The sequence below is a fragment of the Anoplophora glabripennis genome, unplaced genomic scaffold (assembly GCF_000390285.2).
Source record: "Anoplophora glabripennis isolate ALB-LARVAE unplaced genomic scaffold, Agla_2.0 scaffold1806, whole genome shotgun sequence".
Taxonomy (NCBI): Eukaryota; Metazoa; Arthropoda; class Insecta; order Coleoptera; family Cerambycidae; genus Anoplophora; species Anoplophora glabripennis.
In genome coordinates this window covers 122-18,765 of record NW_019417890.1, presented here as the reverse complement: position 1 = coordinate 18,765, position 18,644 = coordinate 122, and the positions used below count along the sequence as shown (strand labels likewise).

The following is an 18,644-nucleotide window of genomic DNA, read 5'->3' as shown; positions in this document are numbered from 1 at the left end:
AATATAGCGCCAGATGCACTCAAGTGGGTTGTTAGCTTTCTGCAAATATGGGGTTCTTCAATTACAATCAATCAAAATAGAAAAACAAGAGCCATTTTGGCTAATGATACAGCAACATGATTTTTCACAACCCTATCAAAAAATTTCGATCAAAAAATCTTCTCGAGGTAGACCTGGTAACGAAGAAATTTTTAGTGACTTAATACCACTGTGGCCCAACGGAAAGCCTATCGCTGATGCGAAATTGCAGAATTTAAAGGAAATGATGCATCTTATTCCTGCAGATGCATTGCCTTTTTATCAAAATTTGCAGGGTGCCAATAAAAATGAAGATGTTGAGGGTTACAATGTTGAAGATTTAGATTTTGAAGTGGACGATGTAGAATAAAATAAAAACTTTATAAAATTAATAGTTTGGAATTTCATTATCTTGTTTTTTGATAAATAAAAATAATTATTTTTCATACTACTTTTGCTTTAATTCAAAATTATTGGTATTAGTTCCCAGTTTTGCAAAATGCAAAAACCTACCAACCCACAAAAAGTCGCCATTTTTACCTTTATTTTATATATAAAATATTTAAACATAGATAAAATATCAAAAGACCTATCTTGAATCAAAAGAAAATTACAAAGTAGTATTTAAACATCCTACAGATTTTTTAAATTAATAGAAACTTTAGAGTTGATTATCTCGGTTTGTCACTATTGTGGGTTGGTAGCTTTCTGCATAACGCCATCCAATTTAAGGTACCTAGGTATTATTTTTCACCTATTACCTGTCAACTATAAAATGAAGATCGAACATGGAAATATCAGTTTGCAAAAATTGCGCATTATTGCAAAAAGCAATGGATGTTGATGAAATTTATCAAAGACCTCAGAATTCTGAGGTCTTTGAAATTTATGGAAAAGAACCGAATCGAATTTGAAAAATCTCGCGTGATTGAGCAACGTTCACGCACATGCGCGAGTCCGGCCCTCTCACGTGTAGGCCATTTATTAACGTTAATTTTTACTGCTGCTACCACATTCTGAAAATTAACGTTTCACTCTTTCTTTAATTGTGTCTAAAATCCTGGTCTGATTTGTCCAATACTTAATTAAATTAACAACTTACGTTATAAAAAAAAGCTGTCTTGGGAACAAAGAGGCGTAGGCAATTTTATTTTTAAATTACCATAAAAATAAGCTCTATTTATTACAAAAACAGCGACTTCCCGAGCGGCAATTGCCTGACCCTGAGACAATTTGTTTATAACGCTGTTTTGCACGTCCTATTTTGTTAGTTGTAAATTTCAACTTTTTCAAATTTTTCGTTTTCAATACGTTTCTTTAGATCAATTAGAATCTATATCTACGATATTAACTTCTAAAATTGACGTTTAATAATTAAACAATTTCTTGCAAAAACAACAAATTAATTAACAAATACCTGGAGCAACAATTTCAGTTAATCGATCGATCTTCGGCATACATCTTGGTCTTTGGACCGTCTTTTCCATAAATTGCATCAACATCCATCCCTTTTTGCAATATGTAATAATGTACAATTTTAGAAAAATCATTCTTCAGCGTTCAACCTTTATTTTACAGTTAGCAAATTAGTGAAATATGACTTTAAAGACCTTAAATTGTACGTAATTTAATTGAATACAACATAAAATGACAATAGGTTGTCTAGATTTTTGTGAGCAGTAAAAAAAAGTGAAAAAACACGTAAATTTGCCACTCATTTAGATTGGTCATCTTAGCATCACTTCTTTCGAGTTACTTTTTTGATATTATCATTATACATACTTCCCCCTCATAAAATGCAATAAAATGTCTACTAATAATTTTTTCACGTTCATACTCTAATTCGACTGAAATATTGGATTCAGATTACATTTTAATTTCAGTAGGCATGCTGTAAGAAAATAAAGTAAAGAAATACAATAACTGCATATTTTGATTTTATAAATTTAGTTTTGCTCAATCAAAAATATCTTGCGACGTGTGGTGTAGAAATACGTAATTAAATAAAAACATAATTTTTACAGTAAATTTTTATAATTAATTTAGTTTAATATCTTTAAAATAAAATAAAACTTATATTCTTTATTTATTGGTTTTTCTGGAAAAATCTTATCGGTTGCCAAATGTCCAATTTAGAAATTAACTTCCTAATTTATCAAAATTATTAGATTATTTATTAATATTCATAGTGATCTATATCAATGAAGTTCATTGCTTAATTTGTTTAAATATAGGTGGCACGGCTTTTTAACGTTTGCTTTTCATTGTACCATCTTCATATTTCAAGCATTCTTTTGAATTTTTTTTTCTTAGAACACTGTGGCATTTACATTCATAAATTTGAATGGTCTTTGAAATAAACATTAAATAATGGATGGAGCCATTGCGCTTCGCGTACTATGTACCTTTTTGTAGTGAGTATACTACACTATAACAGCTGGATCGTTTGTCGGTAGTCTCACCTATGACACACTGATGAGGACTAATAAGTCAGTCCGAAACCGGTCTGTGCCTGGTGAGTTAGACTAACAAGCGATTCTAGTTGTTGCATTAGGTGTTGCGAGCAATGCTGGGGGGGGGGGGATATAGCCCGCGGTGTAGTTGTTTCTCGCAACACTGATTATTAAATAATTCCTTTAAAACAATCAATGGCTGAACTGTTTGGGGCAAAGGTTTATTTAATTTTGAAATTTAAATAATTAATGGCAAAATCCCCAAATAAACAGAAAAAATGAATTAACATTTTATTCTTGTGACATAATCTGTAACAAGAATTGCCCCTGGTTTTTAAATTATGAAATCTAGATTAGTCTTTTCAGCCACTTCAAGTTTTAAATTTTAGTCACTTATTTTTTCATATTATTTATTATTGGTATTTAATGTTTACACCGTAATATACTTACTATTTTGGAATTATTTTTGAAGCTAATAAAGATATTAATAAGTTGGCAGCTTCTCTGTATGCTTCAGCTTGATATAATTTATGAAACTCGTAATACTTTCCTAAAACATATATACAATTAAGGAAATTTTTTATTTCTTTAAGAAATTGGTATGTTTTATTTATAAATAATAAAAATATCAGAGAGGAACATATACATAGTGAATTTCACATTTTACTAATCATCCCCCAATAACTTTATTTTTATAAACATTTGCTTTATAGTATTGTACATAACATTCTCATAACATTCTTATATGTTTAGCTTCTATAATAAGACCTCGATTAACTATAGGCAAATTATGAGGTATGCAGATTGGATAATCTACATACATGCATTAGTTCCATGCAATCTTGGTTATATTTAGCGTGCAGTCAGTACATAAACCAAAATATTGTGCAAACTGCGAAAGACAATGTATGTACACAGACTGGCAAATTACAAACCTGAACGACCTGATAGAAGTTGAATTTATTAATTGAATTTGGACAGATTTTTTTTTAAAGGTAGACTACGAAAAATTGTACTTTTGAACAAAAAGTCATTTTTTATTTTTACTAATTAAGGCCTATTGAGATGTTTTTTTTGGCAAAAATTAAAGAATTTGTAATACCAACTTTTTTTATATAAATTATTTTTGATTAGTAAAATAATGACACGTCCAACAGTGCAGTTTTTAGTGTTATAACAATAAAAAAAATATTTATAAATCTCAATTATCGAGTTTTCAATCATTCGAGATAAGGGTCATCCATGTTACCTCGGATAATCGAGGTTTTATTATACTATTTAATTTATTGCATGTTCTAAATTTAAGATCCCACTCGAAAGATTTACAAATACACAATAGATTTAGTTACTGTAATAATTTTATTTGTTCAGATGAGTATAAAAAATATTTTCTCATCATCCTATAGCCAATCAGGTAACTATTGTTCAACCAATACTTGATAACTTTAGACAAAGTGTAGATATATCAAAAATATTCAAAACCTATTTGTTTTTTAAAAATTTGGTATGGATGCCTAAAAATTTGTTCATACATTTCACAATGTTTTGATAAAATTATTTTCCATATTCTTTCTCTTTTGAAAGTAAGTGTTTTTTGATACTGGAAATCACAACTGTTTCAAGTGCGTCATTTGATAATTTTTTTAAGCAAAAATGGTTGACCTCCATTCTTATTTCACTTTATGTTGAATTATATTTTCCTCTCATTTTGAATACTAAAAAAACAGTACCTAAAAATATTAATCGATCACTAGCCAACATACAGGAGCCCAAATTATCCAAGAAGTCCGTACTCACTAGTTTACCACTTGAAATATATTTCTGTAAGAACTTATCTGCCAAAAATGAAGTGAAGGGTCCATCTTGTGATTTTAAAGCCCAAGTAAGTGCATTCCCTAATCTACCTCGTTTCATGGAAATCATTCCTTGTGCTTTACATATACTTTGAACTGAAACATATTTTCTTTTAAAATACTTGGAAATTACGTGTACAACAGAAGATCACAGACTCCTTGAGTGATAAGATCGAGCCCAGTTTACCTATTTTCAAATTTGCTCCTTTTAGCTACTAGAGGACACCAAAATCCGATAAAAATTTTTTGTTTATTCTGATTATCTCGAAAACGACTTTATCGATTTTGACCATTTTTGGATTACAGAGTTAGGTCTTTATTTGACGTGTTTTAACATTAATTAGAATCATTTTCAATCCCTACAAATATAAAAAAAATCCGATACCGTTCAAATATAACCACATAATTTTTTATTTACCTGTACAATAACTCTCAATTTTTTTTGTCATTAGCTTACTTTGTTTAGAATCTATTTTTACTCTAGCAAGATTTTGATCAGATGAGTAGTTTGTAAAATGTGGTACCAAATTTGACACAAAAATTTCCTCATTATTTAAAAGTCCAGCAAATAGGTGTCTAGTATCACAGGACCTGCAATATGTATGCAGATATTTCTATTTGAAGCTAACAGAAGACTAAACAGAACTAGATTGGAAGGCAGAGATCAGAAAATCGTGAATAAAGCCAAGATATAATGACAAGAAAACATTCAGTGTTGGAAAAAGAGTGTAAGAACCTCTGCCTCTTCTAAATTTCCGAATTGTATCGTTATTGATCATAATTAAAATTTAAACTTAGTGAAACTATTGCTGTGTTATTCTCTTCAAAGTTATATGAACAAATGGATCTGAAAATTTCTAAATATTGACTACTTATAAATAAATAACCTCTCTCAGTTTATCCTGAAAATATCATAGTCAACTTCTGGTACCTACTTCGTTATTTGTTGCACAATGAATTATGATGCAGAAAATTATTTTTTTCTGCCTAAACTACTCATCTGATTAAAATTTTGCTAGAGTAAAAAAAGTTTCTAAACAAAGTCAACTAGTAACAAAAAAAAATTGGGAGTTATTGTACAAGGGAATAAAAAAAAATATGTATCTGATTTTTTATATTTGTAGGCATTGAAAATGATTCTAAATAACATTAAAAGACATCAATTAAAGACCTAACTCTGTCCTAAAAATGGTCAAAATCGATTAAGTCGTTTTTAAGATATTCACAATAAACAAAAATTTGAATCGGATTTTGGCGTCCTCTAGTGGCTAAACGGAGCAATTTTGGAAATAGGTAAATTGGGCTTAATCTACTTATTTAGAGTCAAGGAGTCTGTGATTGTTTCTTGTACACGTACACCTTGTATACGAGTAGTATATACAGTAAGTCAACTATGTGGAAAAACAAGTGACTACTAGCAGTTTAATCCACAACTTTGCCCACAAAAATTTTAAAATAATAAACTAAACTAAATCAAATGAATATAACAAGTAAATTATTACATCTCTTATCAGAATTGGATACATTTATATAGAATTTTTAATAGACCTTCCTGGTCTGTTTGGTGAGTTTTGCTAAGGAGTGATCCTAACTTTGATTACAAGATTCTCAATAACTTTGCTTTACGGGGTGTTGCAATATTCCATATCGTAATTGTGTAGGTCTGATGAAAAATAAAAATACAGTTAATTTGAATTAAGTCCATAAATGGTTCTTTTTGAATTGTAAATGATTCAAATCTATGAGTCCAATTATTTATGATAAAATTCTGTATAAGATCTATAAATATACACTTTTTCTTTTTTTTAATTCCTAATCTCATACCTATGTGATGAAGTTCCCTATTTTTGGCCTCGTAAACAATTTTTTGTGCTTTGGCCTCATTGTCTATATAGATTCTGGGTAATAATAATTCTATAGCAACATTTCCGTCATTTGGGCAGTAATCCAAATAGCTAAGCCCAACTTGCCATAAGGATTTGTGCCCCATTAGAGTAACACCATAGTCTAGTATGAAAGATTCACGTAATTTTTCTGCAGAGCTGCAAAACAAAAGCAAACAAAATTATTATATTTTAATGTTATACTACAGCTAATAAAACTGAATCTTATTACAAAGCATAATCATATTTTGTGCTAAGAATATTTTGAAGTACATTAACAGCATGATATTTACTTTTATTCAGAAAACAATTCATTTAAGGAGGTTCGATACTGAAAAAAAATGATAAGAAAGTTTTCAAAATCATTGAAATCTGTTAATAAATATGCAAACTGCCTCATGTAAAAATACCAAATATATTGCCAATACAGTATTTTGAAAAATGATATTAAAAATTATGCTCTTATACACAGGCTCTTATGCGAGATGGGAAAAAACTTTAATCAAGCTCTTAAAAATGGTTAGGAGCGGGAAAATAAAATTGTAATTAAAGAATTAAATATTACTAAACATTTTACAACAATAAAAATATACACTTACAATGTAACTATTGAGATAATGGAATTAATAGATAACGTTTTGACAAATCCTTAATGATTACTCAATCATTCATTCATATAAATATAACACGAATATGATAATATTGTGAATAAAATGAAAATATATATTCATTTTGATTATGCTTTAAATAACTATATTAGGAATATAACACATTTTTGTATAGATCCTACCTTCCCTATTATTTTATTGGTTTAGAGGAATTTTACATTGAACACTTTTGAAGACCAAATCCAATTGATTTTAAGAAATCAATAAACATACAAAAATATGAAAAATGAAGCAAAACAATTTTAATACAAAAAAAATAGTAATTAACAGAACTATTGACTTTTTTCATTTATTAAGTATTCTGCCACCTGTAAAAAAATTTATGAAATAAACCCTTGATAAGTCTATCTATGGAAACAGGCAAAAACACACAGTTAAATAATAAAAAATAAAAATAATTAAAAATGAAAAGTCATCAGATTGCGAAACACCCTGTATATTTTTTCATACTGGTTTCAATCTCATATTAAATTAGTTGTAGGTACCAATGATACCATTACACATTTAAAATTCAAAAGTTGATTTGAAACTGATCCAACTCGTGTGCTCCTTTCTCAGATCTAGCTTGCTTCTTTGGATTATTGTAAATCACAAACATTGTTAGAATATAGAACTATCATTTCCACTTCAACATCTAACTGATTCATTTCAAAGAGAAAATTATCTTTTCTTTAATTATACTAATATAGGTAATAGTAATTATTCAAAATTGACATCACCATCTATGTTTATTTAAATGCATCTAAAATATCAGTATAACATGTCAAAATAATGTAATCAGCGCTTCTGATGTGTTGTGAGGTGACGTGTTAATATATGAAAATAAGACATTTGTTAATAATGTGCAATAAGTAAATAGTAATATTTTATTTTTATTATTTCGTAATTTTACAAATAAGAAAGTTTTACCACTTCACGAAACACATATGAGTCACTCTATAAAATATATATAAAATTACCTATTTTCAGTAATACTTACAAATTATTTACTTCTTTCTCTAAAGTTGACAATCGCCCTGAATGATATAACAGATCTGTAAAATGACTGACAAACCATCCATTTTCAGTCATATACTGAATTTCCTTTATAACCTAAATCAAAAGATTGTATACAATGAAAGAAACAATTAAGTATCCATAATATAAAGCAGTTGTTCAAACGTATGAGTAGCGATCCCCTAAGGGGTAGCAGAAGATATTACAGTGTGTTGCTAAAGATTATACAAACCAAATAAAAAAAAATAATACTCTTAAGTAACATAATGTTTGTTGATTTGAACGATTTTAATATAAATTTAATGATTTTTTTGAAACGGTCACGTTAATTATAATTAACGAAAGCACATTTTACCCAATTCACAAAAGTTAAGCATCATGCAAGGATCATTCAAACATGTTTACCAAATAATACCCTTTTATAAATGATTAGTAAGAATTTATAAGTGTACAGTAGTGATTAGTAAAAATTTATAAGTATACAATACAGTGTAGGAAAGCGCCGATGGTCTATCAGAAGTTACGTGAGAGCGATAAAGTAAGACATAGAAATCCATGCGATAGAGAAGGATGGCTATAATGAAGGCGTATCATAGTCAACGCCCATTTCGCCCTTCCACAAATAAGAAGTGGATCTTATTTGTGGAAGGGCGAAACGGGCGGTGACAAAGAGAAGCCTTCATTATAGCCATCCTTCTCTATCGCATGGATTTCTATGTCTTACTTTATCGCTCTCACCTAACTTGTGATAGACCATCGGCGCTTTCCTACACTGTATAAGTATACAGTGTCCTGTGGGTTCTATGAAGACAACTAAACTTATATGTATCTAAAGTTGCTTTGTTTAGCATGATAAAATTGAAGATAATGTAACGTTAAAATTTTAATCTTGGTACAATTTTGGATAATTATAGAGTAAACCGCTCCAAAATCAGACAACTTCTAGTAGTATACAACCAAATATACATAAAATTCACCTTTCTTTCCTTTGGAGATATTTAAATAAATTTGAGTAGTTTTATTATGTCTAAATTTAATCAGTATATTATTATTATTATTTAAAGTTAAGCAGTTAAAATTAAATAATACTATTTGTTAAAAAATTATTTAACTTTTATTATTTCTGTTAAGAATTATTGGTGTAGTCTCGAATATTCATAGAACAGCGTTTTTGCGGCTATTCAAAACACAAAAACCGTTCGTATCGATATACTTATTATTCTTAGAAAGAGAGTTTGCTATTAAAGTGTGAAGCAGGTGAATTATTGCAATTTTCGTCGATATTAACATTTTAAAGTATTCCTTTGGGATATATTACAAAATTGTATTATAACTGTGACCGTATTGTTTGGAAACTGTGCTAACGGCTCATAGTTTCGGCTGCATTGCTGGATTTAAAGACATCTGCCCACATTTTCAACACCTAGATAAATTATACAAGCTATTATATGTATATAGCTCACTACCAAGCCACCCCTCCAACCACGTAAGTCAATATTTGTTGTTTTCCGCGATCGACTAGACCTTAACAGTGGTGTAAATCTCGATTTTAGGGCTTTTCAGCACATGGTGCATATTCTGGTGCATTGTGCATCCTTTCTACCTAATAGTTGCGGCAGAAAGGTGAATACTGGCTGATTGGCTTACAAGTCTCGGAAATTGTGGAAAATTGGGAGCTGTTGTAGTATACCGGCTGTCCCATCAAACTGCTCCGCCATTTTACTGTACCCCAACGTTGAACATCCACAGATAAACTGTAGTTTTAGTTATCTTTTCTTTTTGAGTTATATTGGATTTATTAGCCCTACTTTTCTGAATCTATATATAAATACGTACTATTTTTGATCTGATGAGTGATAATTCATACCGATGAAGGCATTTATCGTAATTTTGTCTTGATACACGTCTATTATCGTTTTTTTTATACATATATATGTGCGTATGAAACTATAATTTTGTCTCGTATGTTTTTTTCTACAACTGTTTTTTTATATAAGTAAATTACAAAAATTATTATCACCTATTTATATATATATTTTTAATATATCTTTTTATTGTGCGTCACCCGTGATCACGAGCGGTTAAATTTATACTTATAATTATTGTCATTTGGTTGAATCTTCACACAAGTATATTTTTGGTTTCTATAATTTTCATTGTTGAAACTGAGATCTAATTCTGATGCTACAAACGTGTTATTAAATTTATATTTTTGAATATTTTAATAGTTGTGGTTTTTTTCTGGTTTTGGCATAAGCATCCAAGAAAGTTTTTAAATTTAAAATTTTGTAACCGGATTTTGAGTGACTTGAGAAACGTGGGTATTTGATAGGTTACTGGCGCCCTGATCTTTACAGTTCTAAATACTGCACGGCCAGCTCCGACTGTGTGCTAGCCGACGTTTCTGCCACAACATCTTCCGGACGGGAATCCAATGGAAAGGTGGCAATAACTTCTCGTTTTTTTCCAAATAATACTAAAATACTTTATTCGATTCAAATGAAATTTGGTGTATCAGCACTTCTGTGTACACTTTTATACATAACTGAAAGAATTACACATACATTAGAAAAATAACTCCAGTCTTAATCAAATATGATTATATTTTCTTTTTGAAAGTGACTAGAAATTCTAGATTTATCAGAGCTTTTTTCAGTTTTTTCTTTTAAATTTTATTAGGATTTCTAATGATTTTAGAAAAATTAATTATTTTATTAATCGTCTATGCATTTTTTTTATACAAATCTGATTTACATAGGTATTCTTTCATGAAAACTATTTTGGAAATTAACAAAATTTTTAATTACAAATAATTCAATTATAGGAAAAAATAATGGACTCGTCTCGGATTTTTCACATTCTATATAATGTGACTGATTAAATTCGACTCTGCCATTAAAACCTTGATTTACTTGATAATAAGGATAAAACATTGCTTTGGGTATTTCAAAAACTTGTACTGAATGTTGTTACATAAGAATGATTGAAAATGAATAAAATTTTTAATAACAAATAATTCACTCACAAAAAAATCATTATGTAAATTGTGACCACGGAAATAGCAAGTCAAAACCGGGCCCTGGTGCAAGACCACAGTGGGCCCCTCTTCATCATTTCACAAAAAAGTTCAATTTGAAAAACAATTTTATTGCACAAAAAATGTATGGTAAGTGCAATGGTAAGTGGTAACAAATGTAATAACACAAATACAAAACTAATGCTAATGTATTTATGTTGAAAAAAAATCTATTTTTCTTACCTTTTGATCGGCAAACAATGAAATTATTTTATTGAGATCTAAAGTCCTGGCTACTTAATTTTGTATTGATAAATTGCCAAGCTTGAAAGTTTGCTTTGTGACATTTTATTTCTCAAATAATTTTTAATCAATTTTACTACCGATACTACGATAAACACATATGCGGTGACACAGGTGACGAGACTCAGTGGCGCCATCTCTTGAGTTAGCATAGAAAATTTCCAACGCCCAAAATTTGAGTAATAATTTCCTGTAACTCTGCACTTTTATGAATGGACACGTAATTTAAATAATTTTGGTATTGGCATAATATATTTAGCAAATGACAAAATAATTTTTTTAGTGACAAATTTAAAATAGGATAGTAAATGCCCCTCATAACATACAAAGAAATTAAAGAAAATAAAAGTTTGTATTGATACACTACATTTCATTTATGTATAATAATACATTATAACACACAGCACGAGGTGTGTGAAGATATCTGTAATAAGAACGAATTTAAATATTATAATTATAAATAATTAAAAAATAAAAATATTAGGGCTGAATTATAACACTTCCGTTCCGTTTTCTAAACAAAAGCTTATACATAATTGTATTGATTGGTGGTATGGTGTAGTAGTACTTACATTGTCAGTTGTCAAAGTAATACATTATCGCAAGCACTATTTATAAAAAAATGTTCAATGTTTACTTGGGCGTAATGTGGCTGCGCTACCTTACTATGGTGTCTTCATTCCGAATTTGAATTACAAAATAAATTAAATGAATTCAATGAGAAACTAATACTTATAATTTGCATAGTGAGGACAATCTAAAATGATAAATGTTTTGTTTCAACTTAAGTGTTACTGAGAATCAGGCACTTTCAAATAGTTTTTCATTAAAGAAGTATGTCATTTTTTTTATTTACTACCTAAATTAAAATGTGATATCTACATCCAAGTACTAGCACACTAAATTTCATTTTAATCAGATTGTTTTCTCAACTTTGGCGGGTAAATGAAGCAACTTATTCATCTTATTTTTTACACCAAGATTAATTTGATTGTTATCAATGAACTGATAAAATTGCTATTTTTCTGGATCCAACCAATTTATTATCTCTTTTCTCATTGTCTATACTGAATTGATCAATTTGGATAAATCGAAGGTTCAAAAGCAGAAAATATGTGATTTATATGAAAAACCTACTTGAAACATATCGAATTCCATCGCAGCTAGAAGAACTCTATCTAAATGTTTTAAATGATTTTTCATTTGCATTTTTGTTATACTGCGCTTGGCGAACAGTCCCAGTTCAAATGATTTTACTGTCGGCTCTGAATAGAACAACCAACCAGCCAGAAATTCATACCAAGTTTCACAATTATCTTGAACTTCTGCCCATGCATTTTCATCTCCCACTACAAGCTGAAAAAAAAAGATTAACTATATAAATCTATCAGAATAGGTACTATATTTTCAAAATATTTCTAATAAAAATATACAAATTTCTTTTATTTAAGAATGTTTCATAGAATAGTTTTAGCATATTTATTGGGTATTTTGCCACCTCTGAAAAAAATGAAAAAAATTAATTTTAATTTGCGACAAAAGGATAGGTTTTAGGTTATTTTTATGAAAATAGTTTTGCCTAACCAATAACCTCGCACTGAAGAAAGCAGCCAAATATAAAATACAAAAAACATACTATACTATAATGAATTAACTGAAGAGGCTGACAGTGAAGAACGGTGAAACATTCGGAAACGTTGGAACGGTGAAACATTTGGAAACGTTCCCTCCAATCAATATCAAGGTTGCTCTAACATCTTCAGATTCATAGTAATCATTCATTGTTTAAAATAAAGAGAACATTTAAAAAAAATTAATGAGATTTTTTTATTTTTAAAACATGGTAAAGAACTAAAAAAAGAACATTTTTCCAATACGCAACAATTTTGAAACTAATTTCACATTCGAATTAGGTATATTTGCGGTGTACTGTTTTCTCTAATTTTGAGAAAACAATTATTTTTTAAGTACTCTTAGAAACTTTATTTGATGCCTGACAGGAACACAAAATCAAAATGATTTGTAGGCGATTAGGTATTATTATCATCTTTGATAAAATGTATTAAATCACATTTCATATATCAGTATGCATGATCATCCTGCCGATCCTATGTAGAGTGTGGAACAGTTGAATATAGAAATAGATGGCCATGGGTACAGCGTGATGCAACTATTATTGGAATAAAGTCTTATTTGCTATTTGCTGTGTTTTCTATTTCATAAAATGAAAATAAAGCTGCCTTCGATTTGTTATATGTAGAAGTATTATGCTAGATTATATAATTAATAAACTTCTACTTTTACTAAAAGGACCCATATTCATAGCAATAATTTTTTCTAAATTATTTTGAGTTGGCACTGCTGTTGCCCCCAATGAGTCGCCACTGATATACAGATAATTCAAATACAGGCAGTCCTCGAGTTACATCGTTTCGAGTTGCGTTGAACAATATTTTAACACAAGTCCTCAATTTAATTCAATGATTTCGAGATACGTCATGGGCTATATCACTTGTGCGGTCCTCAGTGTTGCAAGCCTTTGGACATTTACAGAATGCCATGGATATTTTTAAGGAATATGATCAAATTTTTAAAGAAATTGTTAATAACAAAATTATTACTTCCTGACATTGTTATCGAGAAATGTATGAAAATAAGAAAAAAGAAGCAAAACCAATGGCTTGGTTTTTATTATGGTTCTTTCTATTTTTTTCAATTGTGCAATCAGTATGTACCAAATACATGATTTGTTTTATAAATAAAGTGTGTATCGACTTACTTTGTTCTGATTTAGGTAATTTATTTTGAGAATTGAACATGCCGTAAATACGAGGACTGCCTGTATAAAGAGAGATAGCCGCATTAAAATTTTAAAAGCTTTATAAAAATATGATACCCTATTATTTTTTTCTCAATACTCTCGTCATAATACTATTTCGTTCTCTTCTGTTAACATACTTTTTTAATTTCATTAAAATAATTAAAATTTATTTCATGTAAAATTTTTCTAGGTAAAACTTCGTCTTCTGCGATTGTAGGTTGAATTTCCTTTAATGAAGAAAGTTCATTTTTAAAATAAATCCGAAAATTTTTCTATGGATCACATATCGAGGGCGCCATATCAGAAGGGCGTAAGAGCCACTATAGTCAGTTTTGGGTTTTTAGGGCATATGACCTCTTTTAATCAATTCGCTTAATATATCTCAGAAGGGCATATATATTCATAAGCAACACTCTTATAATATATAATATATAATAAAAGCTATAATGACTGGCCTATCTATTCTAACGCATTTTACTTAGGCGTATGAACGAATTTTTCAAAACTATAATGGCAGAAAGCCGTATGCTCATACGCCCTTCTGATACTTCTGAATTTCTTTTACGCCTGCTAGACAGTATTGGCTGTACGTCCTCAACTGATATGGTAAATTTCACACAACCTTACATTTGGTTAAACTTGTGAATGTTCGTAGATAAAAATTGTGTTGTTTTTGGTGTTTTGTAAGTGTCCTAAACACCCGGTCAATGTTAACAACATCGTTATATTCTGAAAAATTTCCTATACATAAATTCAAGTATAACAGTTTGTTGTCTATGTGTGATTAGTTAATCAACCCTTAATCGAGACTCAAAGTATTTACTTTTAGAGTGGCTATTATAATTTTATTAAAATAGTGATAGTAGCATAATGATAACAAATTCTGACTCAGTATAGGTCCATTCAACAGACTATGTGGAGACTTTAATTATAAATTATGAAACTTACCCTCATTATTAAATGTAAATATCTTTCAGAAACAAAGAGTTTTGCATCTATTTTTGATTGTACATCGACCGTCCATTGTCGCCATTGCAAATTAAATTCGTTTATGGATACACCACTAACAACCTACAAAATAAAATTAAAAGGTATTTTAAATAGACTAGATGGGCTAAAGAACATTTCCTTGTAGAACTGTACTGTAAGGCAGAGTACCTGTAATTGATAAGCTAAATGCATGGTGCATGATAATACAGCAAATATATAAATACAGGGCATCCAGAAACTAATGGGCTGTACTTTAGGGGTAGTTCCTTAAACAGTTACAACATTTTACATATTTTTTTATTTACCTAACCATTACTTTTCATGATACAGGGTGTTGAAGTTTCAACAAAATATTACATTACATCTTTGAAGATTTTTAGGACTGTTGTTTTACTTACACCGGTGGTTCTAGTTATTTGCCTACTACCAACTTCTGGATTTTCTGCCACATGAGTTAAAACTTCCTCTTCGTGGTCTACTGTAATAGTGCACCTGATGTGTCCCACGTTGTTCCTTTTAGGACGAAAAGTACCAGTCTCTCCTAGTCGATTAAAAAGGTCTTGAAATAGCTTTCGATTTGGCTACCCTCTATTTGGATATAACTCTAAATACCGACAATGCGCTCTATGTCCAACAAAATTTGTTTGCACATAAACGCAGACCATATAATGCATTTTTTCATTTGAAAATAAATTATGTCTCGGCATTAAATTTCATTTTAATGTACATAAATGTACATACAATTTAAATTGCAAGTTAAGATGTAATTTTAATTAGGTTACGAATAATACTGATTTGTGTGGATATTTGCATTTATTAAGAAATAATGAAAAAAAATTAAAAAATATTTTACATTTAACACCCTGTATCTCTTTAACTATCAACTTTTAGACTAAGGTAAGTTTGGCTAAATCGCAATATTTTAGCTTCGGGAATCAATCAATTAATCAATCTTTATTCATCCAGATGATCATACAATGATTGTCAAAAAATTTTAGACATTTTTTTAAAAAGAAAAATACAATAAAACTACACACAAAAAAAGATATGTACAAAACAACACACTAAAAGTCCAAATACTCCCTAACCGAATAGAAGCTGTTTTCTAAAAGAAAATTCCTTACAAAACACATATATACTAAAACTTGTTAGTGATTTTATACTAGTTTCTAATTTATTATAAAGAACAGCACCAATTATAATATGGATCATCTCTACACAATTCCAAATGATGGGCATCATATTGCAAATCAAGACCGTATCACATAAAATAGGTATTGGTTTCTAAAACTTGAAATATTTTTTTGTTACAAAACATAGTAATTCCAAAATATAAATACAAGACAATGTTAAAATACGTTTTTCCCTAAATATTTGTATACAAGATTCACGATCGTTAAGATGATACATTGAACGGATATCCCTTTTTTGTAGTATAAATATACGGATCACAGAAGTATTATCACCTGCCCAAAAAATTACTCCATACCTAAGCTGACTCAAATTTTGAAAAATAAAAAGTTTTGACCACATTTATATTACATATTTTAGAGAATCGATTTATAGCAAAGCAGCAACTGGCGCACTTCTTACTAGTTCATTTTTGTGCACTTTCCAATTTAATGAAAAGTCTATGTTAATACCCAAAAGCTTAAAATTTGATACGTGCTGAATTGATGTTTTATCTAATTTTATAAGGGGACTACATGTATAGTTTGCTGGAATAGTATGAAACTGCATACAATACGTCTTTTCACAATTTAAGACTCATTTAGAATCTGTAAAATACTGACATAAATACTCTGTTTAAATTTAACTCACTAATTGCTTTTTCAACAGATTTACTAGTTGACACAATTGTAATATCGTCAGCAAAAGTGCACAAATAAGTAGATATACAACTATTTATATTATTAATATATAACAAAAACAATAAGGGTCCAAAAACGCTACCCTGGGGCACACCCATATCAACATTTAAGTCCGATGATCTAGTACCATAAAATTCAACAAACTGTTTTCTACTCGTCAGATAACATCTTAATAACTTGTTGCATTGACCACGAAAACCATAACACTCCACCCTTTGTAGTAGAATATCATGGTCCACGCAGTCAAAAGCCTTTGACAGATCCAAGAATACAGCCAACATACTATTTCCCTTATCCAAGTTACCATATACATAATGTAAAAAAATCCAGTAGTGCAGTGTTTGTTGAATGTATTGCCCTAAAACCATGCTGATTTGGAATAAGTATATTATATTGATCTAAAAAGTTTGTGATTCTCTTGGCAATAATTTTTTCAAATATTTTAGAAAATACCGATAACAGTGCAATTGGCCTGTAATAATATCTCATTAACATTTTCAATACTCACTTTTGAATTAGAAATGTTATAAATTACTTACACTGTAAATCGGCATAGCTCGTAAAACTTGATCCACCAATTTAAAGGCACTGCTATCAGATGCAGAATGTTGTCTCAGTAAAGCTCGTACCACATTAACTCTTCCCTGCAGTAATGAACCAATCACAGTTTTCCAGAAATCTGGGTTTGATTCAAGACCAACTAAATCTCCTCCAAGCATAACTGCAGCATTTCTTTCATGTTTCGGGAAATGAAAACGAACCCATTCTAACAGATACGGTAGAACTACATTGCCAGGTATTACATCAATGAACAAAATTTCACATAAATGCCAAATGCATTCAACTGAATAAAAGATTGTTATGTAGTTTTGCAGTTCTTCTTTATTATCAATTTTAGACTTCATTATTTCATCTTGTAAATTTTCCAAACATGCTCTGATAATTGAACGATACTGACGACTGAATTTTAATAAATCTAATTTCTGTTCAAGGCTCTTATTTGCTGCTAAACCTTGTAAAGTTAAAAATACTTCATTGGATTCATTAACAAGTTTTCGAAGAATAGAGTGAAACAGTACAATGCTTTGTCTTAAATGATATACCGAAGAAGGATTATTAGATGCAAAATGGCTTGGGATATCGTTTTGGGATACACTTCTCTTTTCATAAGCAAATACTGATATCTGATTAATTGGCAGCCAAGTAGCTGCAATCCCTGCCCGTCTACATAAGTTATCTGAAATTAACTAAACAAAATACTTATTAATATTTGGCAACTATTAATATGCATGCAATTTTATCCATAATAATGCTTACAAAGGTTTTTATTTCTCTCTCCATTTAAATGTTTTATAGTTTAGAAGAATACTGGACTTTTATACTGCAGATCGCTGGTGATTCAAGTACAGATGTACATACAAAAATTACTAAAATTCAACTTTAAATCGTAATTTGAAACCACTAAAATAAAATATATAAAATTATAACATTCATAACCTAAAAACTGATACATTTGAACATGGAGACTATACAGTCTATCTAGTCTCCATGCATTTGAAATTGAAATTTACAAATAAAAAGAATGGTACAAGGACAAGGCCATGAAGACCACAGATCAGTAATATGGAGACCACAAAACAGAGAAAAGAAGAAGGCTAATTTATAAGGATAAATGATAGGCAACACGCAATTTCAAAGCGATTGGTACGCCACCATGCAGGCGGGTGGCAAAGTTCATGCGATGAATGGGTTGCATCATCAATCTTATAGAT

General features: G+C 29.6%; 1 protein-coding gene across 1 annotated transcript; it reads right to left on the bottom strand.

The window, feature by feature from the left end:
- Positions 1 to 2,920: 2,920 nt before the first annotated feature.
- Positions 2,921 to 18,417, bottom strand: LOC108916296 (nuclear pore complex protein Nup85). Its single transcript, XM_018722510.1, has 8 exons — positions 18,190 to 18,417; positions 17,412 to 18,119; positions 14,960 to 15,082; positions 12,328 to 12,546; positions 7,855 to 7,967; positions 6,149 to 6,366; positions 4,202 to 4,420; positions 2,921 to 3,021 (listed from the first exon to the last, which is right to left on the bottom strand). Exons 1-8 carry the CDS (start codon positions 18,211 to 18,213, stop codon positions 2,921 to 2,923), a joined length of 1,725 nt encoding a protein of 574 aa, XP_018578026.1. The 5' UTR covers positions 18,214 to 18,417.
- Positions 18,418 to 18,644: the final 227 nt, after the last annotated feature.

Bases quoted from the DNA above. Each gene is read 5' to 3' on its own strand.
- LOC108916296 (XM_018722510.1), bottom strand. From the start codon at position 18,213: ATGGAGAGAGAAATAAAAACCTTT. The intron at 4,421-6,148 runs GTATGAGATTAG...AATATGTTTCAG, and splicing joins TAGGGAACTTCATCACATAG to TTCAAAGTATATGTAAAGCA. The intron at 3,022-4,201 runs GTACTGTTTTTT...TATATGTTTTAG, and splicing joins TGATCGATTAATATTTTTAG to GAAAGTATTACGAGTTTCAT.